The 18,872-nt window shown below is 40.9% G+C and overlaps 1 protein-coding gene across 3 annotated transcripts in view; it reads right to left on the bottom strand.

The window, feature by feature from the left end:
* The window catches only part of Ptpn21 (protein tyrosine phosphatase non-receptor type 21), a 75,965-nt gene extending 59,252 nt beyond the window's left edge, over window positions 1–16,713 (bottom strand). The window contains exons 1-2 of one of the 3 annotated variants that reach the window (XM_027931703.2): window positions 16,615–16,713; window positions 12,286–12,650 (exon numbers count right to left, since the gene is read on the bottom strand). In XM_027931703.2, the coding sequence (XP_027787504.2) occupies window positions 12,286–12,465 (180 nt within the window). In that variant the 5' untranslated portion in view covers window positions 12,466–12,650; window positions 16,615–16,713. Of the gene's footprint in view, window positions 1–12,285; window positions 12,651–13,707; window positions 13,785–16,485; window positions 16,548–16,614 lie in introns of those variants that run through there. The other 2 variants (XM_071607617.1, XM_071607618.1) reach the window with 2 other exon arrangements.
* Between the last annotated feature and the right edge of the window lie 2,159 nt (window positions 16,714–18,872).

The following is an 18,872-nucleotide window of genomic DNA, read 5'->3' as shown; positions in this document are numbered from 1 at the left end:
GGGGACTGAACCCAGGGGTGCTTTACCACTGAGCTACATCCCCCATCCCTTTTTATTTTTTTGAGACAGGATCTTATTAAGTTGCTAAGGATCTCACCAAGTTGATGAGACTGCCCTCTCAATCCTCCTGCCTCAACCTCTCATGTCACTAGGATTACAGGAGTGCATCACCACACTGGCCCCGAGAATCACTTTTGTCAGATTAAATTTATCGTTGTCTTGTACAACATAAAAACAGTTTTGATGCTGGGGGAAAAGGATAATAGGGAGATAAAGGGAATTAGAGGATTTTAGAAATCTAACTGAATATGGGTTGTAATGTATTTTAATAAAGAACCTAGTAAAGGTTGATTTCTATTGCCTGAAAGAATATTACTTAATGTTCTCCATTACCTTAAAGAGAATACAACAACCAGGCACAGTGGCACATATCTTTAATCCCAGCAACATGGGAGATGGCAAGTTCGAGCCAGCCTCAGCAATTTGTGACAGCCTCAGCAACTTAGCAAGACCCTGCCTCAAAATAAAGAAAGAAATAGGGATGTAGATCTCACTGTTAGAGTACCCCTGGATTCAGTACATAGTACCCTCCCAAAAGTTAAAAATTAAAATACAATATAGTATTGTTTTATTATATTTAAGATACTTTTATTAAATTTTTATTGTATTTTTATTACATTTAAAAATAACTTTTATGCTGGGCATGGTGGTGTACACCTGTAAATCTAGCTGAGGAGGCTGAGGCAGGAGGATCACGAGTTCAAAGACAGCCTCAGCAAAGCAAGGCACTAAGCAACTCAGTGAGACCCTGTTTCTGAATAAAATACAAAATATAGCTGGGGATGTGACTCAGAGGTCGAGTGCCCGAGTACAATTCCTGGTACCCCCCCCCTCAAAAATTTTTTTTATTATATTTAAAAGTAGAAGAGGATGAGCTAGCCATGGACATGTATATACTATTAGCAAAACAGATATTATTCTATATCCAACTACTCTATATTCAAGAAATAGGATGATAAAAGTCTCAATTTAAAAAAAGGCAAATAAATAAGAGAATCATGAGCCAGGAATGGTGGTGTACACCTATATCTCAGCAACTGAGGAAGACTGTAAGCTCAAGGCAAGCCTCAGGAACTGAACAAGACCTATTTCAAAAGTAAAAAATAAAAGAACTGGGGATATAGCTCAGAGGTAAAGTACCCCTGCCTGAATTCAATACCCAGTACTAAAAACAAAACAAACAAAAGCATCATGACCTGTAGAAGAAAAATTTGAAATGGAATAACAATTCCTAGTGGTCATATCCCCATGTCCATAATTCACACAGGGGAGCATGGAAACCCTCCAGTGGTATGATGCTGTACCAGGTGTGAATGCACTTATATGCTTGTAGCTAACTGCAGTGATCCAGCTCATCAATAGAGGCAGCAAATATTCCAAAAGAATTCCTGATTCTACCATTTTTTTTTTCCTTGCTTGAGTGTAGATTCTGCATCTGGAAGGCCCCAAATTCATCTAAGAGTAGTGCAACCAGATATTGCTTTGGAAAATCTCTCAGCAGGGAATTCTCTGGGGATGTATTTCATCAGCCTGATAATTCCAACTGTGCCAGGGAACAAGCTCACAAAAGGCTTCCCATCCAACAGTTGCTGCCTTGAACACCTGAGGGATTCCCATCAGTTTGGTGCTGGCCATGAGGACTCAAGTTCTTTCTTATGCTTATCTTTCTTTGCCTCAGGTGACTTCAAAAACATATTTTAAGCAGAATAGTAAATTATAAATAATAAAATTATAATAAGTGATATCAAATATCTCAAAAGTACTTAAAATTTCCATCAGATTTGGGAGGCCACACTGTAGGAGTTATCATTAAGGGCAAGGACACAATAACAGGCCACTTGTCACTTGCCAAAGGTTACATTCTGAGTACGCAGATCAAGGAGCCAGAACTATTCTCTAATTGTAGTTTCTGCCATATAATCACCAACAAGTTACTTAAGACCTTTGTGTCTCAGTTTATCCATCTGTAAAATGGAGATGACTTTTGTTGTGAAGAATAAAATAAGCAAAACCATTTTAAGCACTTGGAAGACCACCTCATGCATTAAGTTCTCAAGCAATACTCATTTTTATTAGCACTGTTTTTAAGTCCCCTTAAACAGTATAAAATTTCATATTAGGGGGCTGGGGTTGTGGCTCAGAGGTAGAGCGCTTGCCTAGCATGCACGAGGCACTGGGTTCAATCCTCAGCACCACATAAATGTAAAATAAAGATATTGTGTACACCTAAAAAACTAAAAAATAAACATTTTTTTAAAAATTCATATTAGGTTTTAATAGAGGATGTTCTTCATGAATGGATTTGTCTTTGTTGACAGAAAATACCAATATTTGAATTGCTTTTCATTTAGAAAAATGGCAGTCCAATAGAAAAAGAGTGTGTTGTTGAGGAAAAAGTGCTCAACCAGGAGCTGAAAAACCCGAATACTAGTCTTGAGCTGTCACTAGTTGTATAGCAGTGTACAATGAAATCTGTATTCTGGTGGTGCGTGACTGAAAACCATACAAATAGCAATGCACAATTTTAGATACACTCATCATTATTAATCACACTGCATACTTCTGTTATAACACTATAATGAATAATTCTCAAGTGTTCTTTCCCGAAGTCATTATCCAAACGTAAGTTCAACTTCAAAATATGTGCCAGCCATTAAACTAGACAAGTCAAACTGTACTTGTCTAATCATCACCTGTGAGTACAAACTATAGGCGAACAAGATTTAAGGTTTTCTTCTGGAAAGAAAAGATATTATTGTGAATGTATTAATTCTCAGCAGTGTACTTCCAAATTTAATGGACTGACGTAATGATACGACCTCTCCAGTTGTTTTTGTCTGATCCATTTTTCCGCTCTGGGTATTAATCCAATTAACAAATTTACATAATGAAAAGGGAAATGGAAATGGCAGAGTTGCCAGTTAACGAGTGTTTTTTTTTAATTTGTTGATGAACCTTTATTTTATTCACTTATTTTCATATGTGGTGCTGAGAATCGAATTTAGTGCCTCACACATGTGAGGTAAGTGTTCTACCACTGAGCCACAACCCCAGCCCTAATGAAGTGTTTTATAGACTCTGCTCATCTTTGGTCCGTTCCATCATCAAGATGGTAGAAAGAAACAAGAAGTCAGGGCTGGGGGTTGTGGCTCAGAGGTAGAGTGCTCGCCTAGCATGTGTGAGGCCCTAGGTTCGATCCTCAGCACCATATATAAATAAAAATAAAGATCCACCAAAAACTAAGGATTTTTTTTTTAAAAAGAAAAAACAAAATGTCAATTACACTCAGTGTTAAATTAAACATATGTAAGGAGCTGGACACAGTGGCACACACCTATAATCCCAGCAACTCAGGAGACTGAGGCAAGAAGATTGCAAGTTCAAGCCAGCCTCAGCAACTTAGCAAGGCTCTAAGTAACTTAGCAAGACCCTATACCAAAATTTTTAAAATTTTAAAAAGAAGGTTGAGGATGTAGCTCAGTGGTAAAGCAACTCTGGATTCAATCCCTTGTACAAAAAAAAGAAAATATAAAACACCAAAAATAGGTGCTTGGCAAAATGGTCAGTATCCAATAAACAGTTATCTTTTGGAATTTTGAACCCAAATTCTTCTGCTACCAAAAGTCTACCTTTCACCAAAATCCCACACTGCCAACAGCAGCTGAATTTAATGGTACAAAGTTCAATCTGCTGAAAATGCACTTGACATTGAAATTAACTTGTCAAGTCAAAGTGTAAGCCTTCTAAATAACTAATATAAATGAGTCAACACAATTTGCTTTTAGAATCATAAAGAAAATGAGGCTTTGCCTCCTAGTATGAAATTACTCATGTATTTTCTTAGTCTGTTCGTTAAATCATATTCAAAATAACACAATTACTCTTATTTGTAAATTTAAACACTGCATACCTTTTAAGGCTTTCATTTGGGTAATCCACTATTTTAGAAAGTGGCACAAAAACCTGATAAGTTATCTTTACTACATGATAATTCTCATATAGAATTTGTGGCATGCAGTTTTTCCTAGTAAAATTAGCATCATAAGTAAAATCTTAAATTGACTCTGGATATCCAATCAATGCATAAAAGATAAAGGAAATCTATGTGACATTTGTTTATAAATAAATTGCTGGAAAACTGAATAGGAAAATATTTGCTAGAATATTGTTTTAAAAATGTTGTTGAGGTAGGGTGTATATCTGACAAGAAAAATGAAATAGATGTTTCAACAAATGCCTGGAGAATTTAATTAATGTAAGAAGTATGACTCATATATTCATTCACTGAAGATTTGTCACACACCTACTGTCAGGATGGGCACAAAAGTGCAACCTGGTAGGGAAGACAGACATGGATCACTTGTACAATGAAGTGGTACACCCTGCAACCCTTTCCTCTCTGAAAGGAGTTTTAACTTAATAGTAAGTTTACTCATCAAGAAAATGAAATGCCCCAATGGCCCTTCCTGAGACATAAAGATGGAGGCCACAGAAAAAAATGGCCATTTGTGGAGGAAGAGAGAGACTATATTTAGAAGCATATTAATTTCTTAATACTGAGATCCTGCTGGAGGCAGTGGCGCATGTCTGTAATCCCGGTGGCTCACAGCTTGGGATGCTGAGACAGGAGGATAGCAAATTCAAAGCCAGCCTCAGCAATGGCAAGATGCTAAGCAACTAAGTAAAACCCTGTCTCTAAATAAAACACAATAGGGCTGGGGATGTGGCTCAGTGGTTGAGTGCCCCTGAGTTCAATCCCCAGTACCCAACCTCCCCAAAATACGGGGGTCCCTTAGGTAGGATAGAGGGACTGGGGATGGACAAAAGGTTAGGTAAGGGGCACCCAAACAGCTAGGAAGAAGGAGTACTGGTGTTAGCATAGTAGGTTAAGTACAATCTATAGTCACCTATAATGCTTCAAAATACCTAAAAGAGTTTGAAGTTCCCAACACATAGAAGTGAAGTGATTAATGTTTGAGGAGATAGAAATACTAATAACCCCAGTCTTTTGGGGGGGGTACTGGGGACTGAACTCAGGGGTACTCGGCCACTGAGCCACATCCCCAGCTCAATTTTGTATTTTATTTAGAGACAGGGTTTCACTGAGTTGCTTAGCATCTCGCTTTTGCTCAAACTGGCTTTGAAAACACCATACTCCTGACTCAATCTCCCGAGCCACTAGGATTACAGGTGTGCGCCATGGCACCCAGTTTATCCAATTTGATTATTATATATTATATACACGTATCAGATTACTGTACTTTACTCATATATGTACATATATCATGTGTTCATTTTTTAAAAAGCAAAGATCTTGATTTGTTCATAAATATTACATCCTCTCAACATCTTAACTCTGGAGAAAGACAACCAGAGAAAAGACCCTGTTATATGGAAAGAAGGGGAAACTGCCTCATCCACCAACACAGTTACTGAATAAATGTCACTTACCTTAAAATTCAACATTCTTTGCATTTAGATTGATGAGTAAGGACAGTAGTTCAGCCTGGGCCCATGCACTGGGGAGAAAGAGTCACCTGAAACTGTATGCAAAACCCTGTGTTTTCATCAGATTCTCAAAGGGGTCCAGTGGACCCCAATAAGTTTAAAAGTCCAAGTTTAAAGAGAAGACTGCAGATAAGAACTCAAGTTCTGCTATACCCAAAGGACCTAAAAACAGCATATTACAGGGACCAGTCACATCAATGTTTATAGCAGCACAATTCACAATAGCTAAACTGTGGAGCCAACCTGGATGCTCTTCAGAGGATGAATGGATAGAAAAAAGGTGGCATTTATACACAATGGAATATTATTCAGCAATTAAAAATAATAAGATCATGGCATTTGCAGGGAAATGGATGGCATTAGAGCAGATTATGCTAAGTGAAGTTAGCCAATCCCAAAAAAACAAATGCCAAATGTCTTCTCTGATATAAGGAGGGTGACTCAAAACGGGGTTGAGAGGGAGAGCAAGGGAGGAAAAAAAAAAGAACTCAAGGGGCTGGGGATGTGGCTCAAGCGGTAGCGCACTTGCCTGGCATGTGTGCGGCCCGGGTTCGATCCCCAGCACCACATACAAACAAAGATGTTGTGTCCGCCGAAAACTAAGAAAATAAATATTAAAATTCTTTCCAAAAAAAATGTTAAAAAAAAAAAGAACTCAAGTTCTGGATATTGTGCTTATTAGTTGTGTGATTCTGAGCAAACCATCTGAACTTTTCATATCTTCAGTTTCCTCATTTTAAAATGATTGAAAAGATAATGTCTGATCTGTTGCAAAGAGTAAAGATTAGGCAAGGTAAACTTCCAGCACAATAACTTCTTTCACCAAAATGGAGGACAAGCAGAATACCATCAAAACTTCAGTTATTATAATAAATGGAATCTGAAAATATACAACAAGAAGAGACAGAGAGAGTCCCCAAAACCTTTGTAATTCAACCCACAAACCTCCACATGTGAGCAAATTCATGCTAAATTCCAAATGGTCATGAGACTACACTACTGTGGCAAATTGATGATGAGTCTCTTAAGTGAAAATTCCTACTAGAAAACAAACATCTTGGATTATTAGCACTTAAATATATTAGACATTAAACTAAAGCTGCATAGTACTGTAGTTCTTTAAATAAACAGGTTTCCAAATTATGTAATAGCTTATATGATTATATAGTGTATATTTTTAAATGCAAGACATATCCATGTTTGTGTTTACTGTCTATTTCTTAATTTTCTAGACCAAATGAGAAAAGTAACAGAAAAACCTAAAACTCAAGAAAATCATTTGATCATTTATCATTGGTTTTGGACTCCAGAAAACTTTATTTAGATGGAGAGGCCAACCTAACATATTTGCTTCAAATGGTCCAATAACTCTAACTGAAAATATTTACTGATCCTTGTCTATACCTCAATCTTATCTGTGTTACAACACGCATACCTGAATTAATAACTACTCCACTGAAAAGTTTAAAAAGCTCACAGATAATACTTTTCCCTTACACATATTTAGGCTATTTTTAGAGCCCAGATGAAAACAGCCAGTACACAAGGAAATGCACATGAAATTCCTGAGGTCTACTCAGATAACAGTCAAGATAGGTCAGTAGATATTTCGAATACCTAAGACGCTTATTTCAAATAAAACACTCCTGTGGCCAAGAACACTTTCTAAAGTTGTGTTTGAAGGCAATGGTTTGCATTATATGTTTGATTCCACAAATCCCTTAGCTAAAAATTGTTCCCATAGACCAGAAAGCACTATGAGAAGAATCTGTTCCAAGTGCTGTGGGAAAGCTGACCTTGCCTTGACACAGCACTCTTCCCCTGGGGAGTGCGAGAACTAGATCCCTTTCTAAGTGTTTCAGAAGCCCCAAAGTGAAAAAGAAACAAAAATCTACAGAAAAAGGTGCTTCATTCTGAATACAAAGCTCTGGAAATGGTCAGCTCTCTCTGGGAAATAAAATCATAGGGCAAATAAAGGCTGACTGCTCACCTGCTGTCCACACTCACCAATCTAAATGCAAAGCAAGAATACTGAGTCTTAAGCTAAGTAGACATTTATTCAGCAACTAAGTACTGCAAGGTGCAAGGCACTGTTCACATACCAGGGATACCCCAATGAACATCAATCCTACCCCAATGGAGCTTACCACATGCAAAAGAACAAAAAATGTGTGTAATGTACTGCAAATACAACTTAGAAAACATTTCATGAGGATCGATGATAAATCACAACAGGGTAACCAAATATCCAAAGCTTGAAACCAAAACTGGAGAGGCGAAAAAATTATCTTGAAAAGATTTCCATGGTTTCAGAACTTTCTTATATCCTGAAGATTAAAAAAATTCCTTAAACCTCAATCAAATGTAAATTTAAGCTGAATATGACCTTAAATATCAAAGAAGGCAAAGTATATCAGAACAGTTTGCAATGAATCTAGTTGAAGTCCACAATGGCATGATAAAATGTGATTATAATATCTATTGTTGAACAAGAATTTTTGAAAAAGTAATAACTTAGAGAAAAAAATATAAACCTAACCCAAAATTTTATAAAACTTTTTTTTTTATCCTAAGATTTGAGCATAAGAGGGAAGAAAAAGGCAAAAAGAGCAATTAAAACCCTACTGAAGCTCTGTTTTTTAGGGCAACGACACTGATAAATTAATTATTCAGCTACCATGGAAAGAGGTGTTCAAAATAGTACCACTAAATTATGATGGCATGCTAGCACTTTAACAGCTTAGTAATGGTTAAGAAGTGTGACCACTGTAAGAACATTTTACAAACAAGCATGACTCTGTCAATAAATGAAAGAAATAATAATATTACAAAAGTAAGAAAAGAGGGCTGGGGATGTAACTCAGTGGTTACAGCACTTGCCTGAATGCACAACGCCCTGTGTTTGATCCCCAGTACCACAAAAATTAAAAAGAGAAAAAGGAAAAGAGCTGGGCTGGGGTTGTGGATCAGCGGTAGACTGCTCGCCTAGCACATGCGAGGCCCTGGGTTCGATCCTTAGCACCACATATAAATAAATTTTAAAAAGGTATTGTGTCCAACTACAACTAAAAAATAAATATTAAAAAAAAAAAAAAGGAAAAGAGCTCATCTGAAGAAAATTTAGTCAGTCACCACAACATGGCACAAGAGTCACAAGTAATAATAGTAATTAAGATTAACACTCATCAGGAGTTTCCTAAATATCAGGTTATTTGCTAAATATCTTACATTTAACATTAAACCCTCCAACCGCCATCAAATAGATACTATTATTATACCCGATTTGAAAAAGAAAAAAAAGTAGATTTGAGAAATTAAGTAGTTTAATAATGATTTAATAAGTGATAGCACTGGGATCCAATCCCAGGAGTTTCTGACTCTATTGGAGACTGCCTTGAGCACTATGTCAAACAGCCTTCTCAAGTGGTCAATAGAGGCAAAGATCATGGAAGCACTGTCCAGAGGAAAGGAACTTTCCCCGATTCAGAGGAACCTGCCAGGTCCTATAGACAGCACTCCTCCCCTGATGAAAATATGTAACTTTTTCCATGCTCACAGAGCACTACTGGTTGGCCACAGCTTCCACATGGCTTACCTGCAGGGAGATCATGACCTGGCTCTGAAAGCATGCAAACTTGGGGCCCTTGGGAGTTCCATAGCACATTATAAATTACTAAACTTGTATCCTCGTTTTACATACCATCCTTATTGTGCTGGTTTATCCCAGGTCCTCCCAGCAATATTGGGATTTTAAGCCTGACCACCAGACTGTGTGCTGATTCCACAAGGTGACACTGCCCCATGGGAATGGCCATGCCCAACTGACAGCTTCTTATCTCACCACCTCTTTCAAAACCTCTATAACAGGGGCTGAGGTTGTGGCTCAGTGGTAGAGCACTAGCCTAGCACATGGGAGGCACTGGGTTCGATCCTAAGCACCACATAAAAATAAATAAACAAAATAAAGGTATTATGTCCAACTACAACTAAAATATATATATTTTTTTTTAACTCTATAATATACTTTCAAAATTGGAAAGAAAGTTTTCAAATTTCCCCTTAGATTCATAGACTTTCAGAGGTTCTGAAGAAAACATTGTAAAATTTAGAATGAATGACAGGCAAAGAATTTCAACAGCTATAAGGCTACTGTTATCATTAACAGGAATATGTTATCACAGCATTACTGTGCATCCCCTACAACTGCCATCATAAAAGTGAAATGGTATGCAAGTAAGCGAAAAGAGTATAGACTCCCCTGGCCCTCTACCAATTTATATTTGAGCAGTAATAACGTTTTATCAGCCAAATCTACACACCATAATAATTCTTTGCTCAAGTGGGAGAATAGTGCAAGATACCAACATACTGATTATTTCCTGGTATGTAACACACACATGCTGTATACAAGCAAGGAACAGGTGTTATCCCACTCAGATTATTTCTGAACACTCCTATGGTAAGATTAGACCTGGTGCTTGAGCCATCTGTTTACATGCTACAGTTTAGAGCTTTTGAAGCTTTCAAAAAGAAAAGTTTGCTACACAAACTTTCTAACCATGTCGGCAGTTAAATGTTGAAGATAGGAAGGTCTCTCCAAGGGCAAGACAATTTCTAAGGACTATGCCTATTCCCTCTGAAAGTACTCTGCTCTTCTGTTAAAAATCAAGTTCAAAATATACCAAGTTGTATGAAGCTGCTTGTTTCCTGAGACAGATAATATCTAGCTGGAAATGGCAACTTCCCTGGACCTCTTAACTAACAGAAGGAAAGCAATGCCATGGGTCCAGTTCAACCTGCATTTACTGAGCACATTCCATACCTGGTACTCTAGAAACACAAATAAATAAACCAGTTGCTTGAGAAGCTGACTTTCTAGGGGTGGTAGGAACACCTTTATACATTTGGATGAAATTTACAGAAAATAATAAAACAATGTAGGAAAAAAAGGATGGGTAAAGAAGCAAAAACAAAAAGGTAAAGGAAGCAAAAACAAAAGAAATGCAAGTAAACAGGACTGACTCTTCACTGAAACCACCCTCCTGGTTTACTTTCTTCTCCTCTTTGGGCTGACCTGTGGGTTTCCTTCCAAGGCTCTCCCTTCCTCTATTCAACCCTGAGGGGTCTGCTACATCCTCTTTTCCTGCCCTGGACAGCCTCATCTCCTCTCTCCTAACTTCAATTAGCTCACCTATACTGATGATTCCCAAATCTCTTCTCTCTAGCCCGGTTCTCTTTCATGAGCTCCAGATGGGAATATCCACCTGTCTGTCCAAGTGGCACCTCCAACTTGATATTTATTTTGAAACTGTACTCCATTCTTTCTTTTTTGTTTCCTCTCCCAATTATATTCCCCACTATCTACTGAAAACCTGAGTACAGAGCTAGACCCCTTGCTAACCCCTCCCCAACACCTAGCAAGGTAGGTAGTTCCTAAATATTTCCAGATTCCACCTACTTCTCCCCATCGCTATCCAAGTCTAGGTAACCACAATTTACACCTGAACTATTCCTCTTGTCACAAAAAAAATCATACCAGACCTTTGTTTAAAAATCCTTCACTATTTTGGGTAAGTCCAAAACCCTAAACAAAATTCCTGCATCAAGGAATCCCTACCCTCAGTCCTTCCTCTTTCTGCTTGGGCTTCAAGGAGACCTGCTGCCTCTCCATCTTTGGCTTCAAGCAGTTCCCTTTGTTTGAACAGTCTTTTTAGCCCCTGGCAGGATTCCCTTGCCCCACTCTTCAGGCTGTAGCTCAGAGACCATTGGCCTGAAAGCTTTCCCTTTGCTTCCCCTCCCTATGCCCTCTACTTCCCCTATTACAGCATGTATCATCATGTCTTCTCATTAGTATCAATGCTAGAGTGAACCTATGTACTTGGCACTGTTAGGTCTTCAATCCTGAATGAACAAATGATTTTGCCAGGGGAAAAATTTTGTCTATCCCAGACTTTTTGCAAACTATAAAATAGTGGGATTTCCAGTTGGGAATATAGGATGGGCATTTAAAGTGGAATAACCAGTTTCTCTTCCTTTCCCTTACCCCAAGCCAGGCAGCCAAACACAGGGAGGGCCCTTAGTTTAATTAGAGCCCTTTCTTTACAGGCCTTACATAGCATTTTAAATTTAAGGCATTATGTGGATACGAGGACTCAACAAATTCCTAGCAACTAGATTAGGGGTTTCCCTTGGCAAAACTTCCTATGATTACTGTAACAGACTAGTTATTAGAGCTTATTACTTCGCATTCACATTAAATCACACAACCACTCTGAGAATTTGGTGCTGGTCATCCCCATGGTTCAGAACTGGGATGCCACGATATCAGGTAATTTCCACAAGGTAACACCACTCACCAGAATTCAAGCTCAGACAATACATCTCTAGAATCTTGGCCTGGCCTATGGAAAGTAGCCAATGAATGAATGGTCAATCAGGAGATCAGGATGACCCATTGGGGGCTACATTAGAAAAGAAACACTTGGATAACCCAAAATGCACTCATATTTGATTCACAGGTGCATCTTGGGAAACATGTTCAAATCACAGGCACTGTTAATTCTCTTATGGGGCACCACGATGGGGAAAGCTTTTTGGTCACAAGGAGGTTTTGCAGGCTGAACTAACACATCACAGGTAGAGCAAGCGTTGGGTGTCCCAACACACAGCCTGCATGAAGCCAGGCCAGAGAAGCCTGTAGCCTCTTTCATAGCTTACCTCCCGCAGCTCCAGTCTTTGGGCCACAGCTTCCAGGCTCTCCTGGCCAGTGCTCTCCACAGACAATGTGAACTCCACAAACTCGTTATTGAGCAGCTGGATCCGCGCAACCAGGCAGCTCTTGCTGGACACCGTGTAGCGCCGGGTGCGTTTCAATTTCAATCCAAATGGCAGTGGCATCTTCTCCCTTCAAGAATGGAGGGGCAAAGAAGGAAAATCCCGCGGTGATGACGTCGGGAGAAAGCGGCCCTCTCTTGAAGGGATGAACTCTGTCCAGTTTCGCGCCGCTCACCCAGCAGCTGCCGCCGCCATTAAAAAGCAACAGAGTCTCCAAAGGCCAAGAGAAGGGAGCATCCACGCCAGCGCTGAGGAAAGAGGAACCTCAGTTACACCAAACACCGTAACTCTGGACTTGGCTTTCAAAAATAAAAATCAATGCAACTGGGCCTAAAGAACAAGCTCTCCTCTCCGCTGGAAAAGAAGGCACTAACAGGATCAGGGAGACACTGGGGAAGTTCACCATCAGAGCCAAGGGCTGGGCCCGGGGTCAGACTCCACCCCTCACTCTACCCTACAAATAGTGATGACATCCTGTGGCTACGGTCAGGATTAAACAATAGCACGACTATAATCCCAAATTCGGTAATTGGTATAAAAGCGGTCATTTTAATATTTAGAACTGTTAATTTTTAACAGGTAAATTAATTCTTTGGAATACTCCTATGTCACAGCTTTTTTTTTTTTTTTTCTATTCTTTTTATTGCCTAAGTGAAAATAAGTGCAAAACTCCTCCCGAAGGGCTAGGCTCGAGTTCCAGACGCTTTAGGCAAATTAACCTTGAACTCCTTATAGGAGGACTAATCCCTTCTAACATATGGCAGCTGCGAGTTTCAAAGGAGGCGAATTGCTTAGCAAGCATTTGCAAAAACCCTTGCTGGCGTATAAATACATAGGTTATCGGATTGATTGATTTATAAACACATCATAAAAGACCCTACAAATGCCCAGGATCAAACCGTGGTAGTTCTGGTAGTTCTCTCCTGGGTCGGGACGTCCTGGGAGGCTGTGGGCATCCACCTGAAGAGGCGGGCGAGGCCTTGAACGCCATCCTAGGCTACCGAGGAGCCGTCGGGGTTCCGCAAGACCATGAGGCTAACTAGGCGGTGGAGAACTCAGACTCCCGCTTCCCCGCCCCACCGAGTGGAGAGCAGGCGGCGTTGCGGGGCGAACGGGTACCCTCGGAGGTCCCGGAACCCTCCGCTCGCGGCTGCGTTTCCGAGCGGAGGTGCTTGGCTAGGACCCGCCCTTCGCTCCCGGAGGGAACGTTTACAGGGGGCGGCTCGCGCCCCGCAGGAGAAGGTGAGGTTGGCGCCAGCGGGGGACGCCGAGGCGGAGCCGCTGCGCCCCAAGTGCGTTACTTACAACGTTGTTAACCACACCTGTTGATGGTAACTTCTAGGCCGAAACTGGGGGCGAGCGGCAGCTGGGTACTTTTATATCCCCTGGAATATTTTCGCCCCTAAAGGAATCGACAAAATCACAGCTATTTCCAGAGTGCTCAGGCCGCTCTCACCAGCGACCCTGTTCACCTAACTCGGGCCTCGGGAGCTGCGGCTTTCACAACCTCACGCTACTATGGGCTGAGCAGGGACTCCATCCCAGGCTCCTCCTTCACTCCCAGTCCGCAGGCTGTCCCTCTCCAGACGGTGGCTCAGCCCCAAAGGTGATAGGCACTCAGGGATGGGGAATGGCACAGCTAGAGAACGGGATTTAGTTATTCCCCTAGCCTTTGCCGAGCTTAACATTTTGAAATTCCATCCCACAAATGTGTATTGCGTCTCTGAGCACAAGGCAGCGTAATGAGCATCTTGAGAAATCTAAGACGAATCCTAAGCCATCGCTGTCCTTAAGGAGATTACAAGCATGCTATAATTACATACAGAGCTGTATCTCTAATGAGGACCTGACCATGGTTTTCTGTTTGTGTTTTGTTTTTTGAGCTTTGGTTATCCCCAGAAAGTTGGGTTGGTTTGTTTGTTTGTTTTTTGTTTGATAAGTTTTTGTTTTTGTTTTTAATTAAAAACAAGGGGTAGAAGGCCAGAGAGGAAAACCAAAACTGGAACTACCTAAAGCAGTGTTAATAATATTTTCTGACTGCCTTCTGTAAGTAAACTCATTATAATATAGAAATGGAAAATAAATATTATAAAAAGATATGGTGTCCACCTGCAGTAGTTTTTATTCTCTTTGCCAGTTTCAGACATATAAACTAAATAAAGCAAAATGAAAAAAAATCAAACAATGAGAACCTTAAAGAACCTTAAGTAAGCTTTAACTAGAAAATTTTCTGATAAATCAGCAGTGTTTGTGTAGATTTTTAAAGGTTATATATAAAGATGGGCATGGTGGCATACACCTGTAAACCCAGTGATTCAGGAGGCTAAGGCAGGAGGATCATTGCAAGTTTAAGGCCAGCCTCAGCACCTGTCTCAAAAAGTAAAAAGGGCTGGGAAGTAGTTCAGTGGTAGAGCACTCTTGGTTTCAGTCCCCAGTATTCCCCCAATATATGTGTATACACATACACACACACAAATATATATATACAAAATTCTCTTCCATGAGATAAGTTGGATGATTTCAGTTTTATATACAAACTATAATAACTGGAAACAACTGATTAGTATGAATGAAGAGACAAGATATTGCATATATGTAAAAGAAAGATAAAACATTTGATTTAGGAGCTGTTCAAATATGATAGTTCTTCATGACAAAGAACTAAGCCTTGAATACAATAGTTACTACACTATATAACTTAATTATTAACTTCAGCTTTGATTAAGCAAACTCAAAACTTTCAATTATCCCTGAGATTTCAAATGTTTTACAGCATCAGGGATAAGAAAAAGCCAATGTTCCTCTTTTTTATTTTGGTAAATGTTATAGCTGAAAGAGTTGAGGGGTGTGTGCGTATTTACATGTATTTTTCCCCAAGAGTCCAGCTTGCTTTTTCCTTATTATATAAAACCCACTGCATTAAATAATGTTCTGCTTAGTAATTTATAAGTTTATCAGTGATTTACACATCTTAATTTGCATTTGTGTACAGTATTTGCTACCAAATGATGCCATAAAGCTAAGAATGTTTGAATATAACAGCCTATTAAAATAAAAATAAAATAGAAAATTACGATTCTTTGGGGGGGGGGGCAAAATAATAAGTATGCAATAACTTGCATTATGTAAAAGAATATGCAATAATTTGAAAGGTGGTTGGGTCTGGAATTATAATTTAACTATTAAAAGAAAGATAATTCATAGCTTCTAAAAGAAAAAACTGGGAGATAATTTCTGTACAAACCTTTTGTTTTATAGTAAGAAAACATGTTAAATTCTGCTTCAGTACAGTTTACAAAAGGTAGTCCTGCTGCTAGTGAATTCACTTTAATTTTTCCTCTCCACATCCCCTTCCAAAAGTTTCTCAAATACATTTTTAACTCTGAATCCTGTAGGTTCACACCTAACCCAAACACACTACTTAGGGCCTCACCACATGTAACTTTGACTACATTGATTAATATAAATAATCATTAAGAGGACAGAGTATTTGTCATCTTTAGAATGATATGTATGTCTACTGCATTATATCAAACCTGCTTCTCACGTGCAAACATCTGTGTTAGATACTCTACTATAAAATATCCTAGAAACAAAATAGGCAACTATTTTCAGGGTAAAATTACTGTCTATCTCACAAACTTTTAAAAAAAATCTGCCAGCTACTCTTAGGCATATACGGATTGTCACTTGAAGCACGCGAACATTCTGAATGTGCTTTCCAGCACGCACTATTATCATAAGGCTTTCTCAGCAAAAGAAAATAGGACGAGCATACCAAAAGTGGAAAATCTAATCAGGATTTGCAGAAATCACAAGTCGGAATTTGCAAATCCAGGAATTCCTTTTTCCAGAGCAAACACGCTTTACTCCAAAAACAAAACAAGGCGTTACCCAACAGTCCTTCCAAACGCCCCTTCTCTCCAAAGTTATCTGGCAAATTTCACACTTACATATTCCAAGAGACACAAGCATGCCTGACTTTCAAGATCCTGAACCAGAATAAAGCCACAGCAACCCGCCGCGGAGTTCAGAAAAGTTAGAGACCCGTTTTGGAAATCCCTGGGGCAGACCCGAGCGAACCTGGGAAGGCAGGACTCCGCTCTTTGTTAGCTCCCGCCGGGGTCCGGCAGCCGCGACCCATCCTCGCGGACGCCGGGAGCCCCAAGGCGCGCGCCGCCCCCTCCCGCCCGCCGGGGCCCGCGCCCTCACCTGCACCCGCGCCCGCATCCTCGGGGCCGCGCGCCCGCTCAGCGGCCCGCCTCCCCGGGCCCCGCCGCGCGGCCGCCGCAGCCGCGCCCGCACGCCAACCCGGGCCGCTGCGCGCTCATGGGGATCGCCCGCCTCACTTCCTGTCTCCAAAAACGCGGCCCGCAGACCATTCCCCTGGGCAGAGTCCCGCGGCAACGAGGCGAAGGCCCGGGGGACGCCCGCCGGCGAGGAGCGCCGCACGCAGAGGCCCGCGCCCGCAGGGCCGGGGGCGGCAACGAGACGGACGAGCGGACGCGGGACGCGCGGGCGGAGCGGCGGAGCGGCTGGGGCCAGGCGTCCCTCCCCCTGGCCGGGCGGGCGGGCGTACGGATCCGGGGAGGCGGCGGCGGCCCGTGACCTCAGAGAGTTGGAATGCGGGCGGCGGGGCGCGGGGGAGGCGCGGACAGCTGCGCCCGGCCGCCGGGGAGGGGGCGCGCCGCTTCTTTTTTTAATCGTGTGACCACTTATTTTAAGAGTTTCCAAATAAAGCAAGCCTGTTAATGAAATGAGGGGGGATTTCAGTTCCAGGTAAAGAGTTTTTTATTCCCATGTTATTAGGTGGTGATCTTTAAAGGTAATTTCAGAACACCTGAAGTGCTCACTTCTAACCATGTATTCTATAAGAGGACATGGTCAGTACGGTGGGCGAATAACACCACCACCACCCCCAAAGAAAAGGCGATAGACCTCGAATAACTTGTAGGTTCCCACAAGAGAGCTGCACGCTCCTCTAATACACTAGAGCTATAAAGGTGGTGACTCCAGGGTCAAGTTGTTTGGACTCAAATACCAGTTCCAACACTTACTAGCTGGGTGGCCTTGTGGAAATTTCTTAACCTCTCTGTACTTGTGTCCTATAAAACGGGAATAATGTAATTATTATCTAATAAGCAGGTAAAATGTATGTAAGGCTACATTTAAATCTAGGCCGTATTATGCTTATTACACAGTCCATTATTGCTATTACTAGGTATTCCAACATAAACTGAGGGATAAAATTGTGTGAACCCTAACACACCATTCATTACAGGAAGAGTGATCTTGGCATGTGGTTGGAGCAGAGAAACTTTTCATTTTTGTAAATTTTAATTTCAATGATTTAATACGTTTCTGGAATGCTTTTTAATGTTAAATTTCATTTAGATCTCACTTTGTTCAACAATTAAACACTTGAATATTTACTATGCATGAGACTAGTTCCCTGCACACAAAGGACTTCTGGTCTAGTGGATGATAAACGCACTGTAAACAGTGCGTGCTCCAGTGTGGGGGCCCTGTCACAGAGGTATGAGTGGTACTGGAGAACAAAGCCCAGCAAGAATACCCAAAGGCAAGCAAGATCACCCGTGTTTCTAATGGGGAAAAAAAAAAATCGGTTCTGGACGCCAAGAGGGCTCAATTTTTGTGGAAGGAAAAAAAAAAATCTGAAAATGAGCCATTTTTCTTCTCTCTGTGCTAGAAATATTGGAATTATGTTTCACCCTTCTCCCTTTCTCATCTCCAGTTGTCATCAAGACTTGATATTTCCTCCTTTGAAATGTCTCAGTTCTTTCTTTCTTGTTCCCCCCTGGTACCTTCTAAACCCAACCCTTGTAACTTTACATCCCAATTACTGCAGCAAAGGTGGTTGTCTTGCATTTATTTGGTTTCTTGCCATGTCTTACCCTCTCCTGGGTTTATCACTTCTTCCCAGTGGATTCCCAAGGTCAAGCTCTCCTGCCTCCTTACCTTTAAAGGCTTTCTAAACTGGATTCTCAGGCCACCCTTATTTCTTACTTCTCTCCAGTGTGCCCTCTGTTCCCCAACAAGTGGTTTCCTCTAGGCAGCAGTCCCTCCAGCCTTTCTTCCATTTGTCTAAGCCTTCAGCTTCTCTCCAAGTCTCAGTTCAAGACTCAGCTCAAGATCACTTTCTTTTTTTTTTTTTTTTTTTTGTACTGGGGATTGAACCCAGGGGCGCTTAACCACTGAGCCACATCCCCAGTTGCTCAGTTGCTGCTTAGGGCCTCACTAAATTGCTGAGGCTAGCTTTGAACTCATGCTCCTCCTGCCTCAGCCTCCCTAGTCCCTGGGATTACAGGCATGCACCATCTCAAGGGGCCCAAGACAACCATTCCATGGTGATCTCCCTACTTGGCAGGAACCTTAAAAATTGTTTCACAGAGGCCTCTTTTAGAATTCCTAGGACAGTACTGGGCAGAGAGTAGGCACTAAATAAAAAC

The sequence above is a fragment of the Marmota flaviventris genome, chromosome 2 (genome assembly GCF_047511675.1).
Source record: "Marmota flaviventris isolate mMarFla1 chromosome 2, mMarFla1.hap1, whole genome shotgun sequence".
NCBI classification, from domain to species: Eukaryota; Metazoa; Chordata; class Mammalia; order Rodentia; family Sciuridae; genus Marmota; species Marmota flaviventris.
This window is presented reverse-complemented; position numbering and strand designations above follow the sequence as displayed.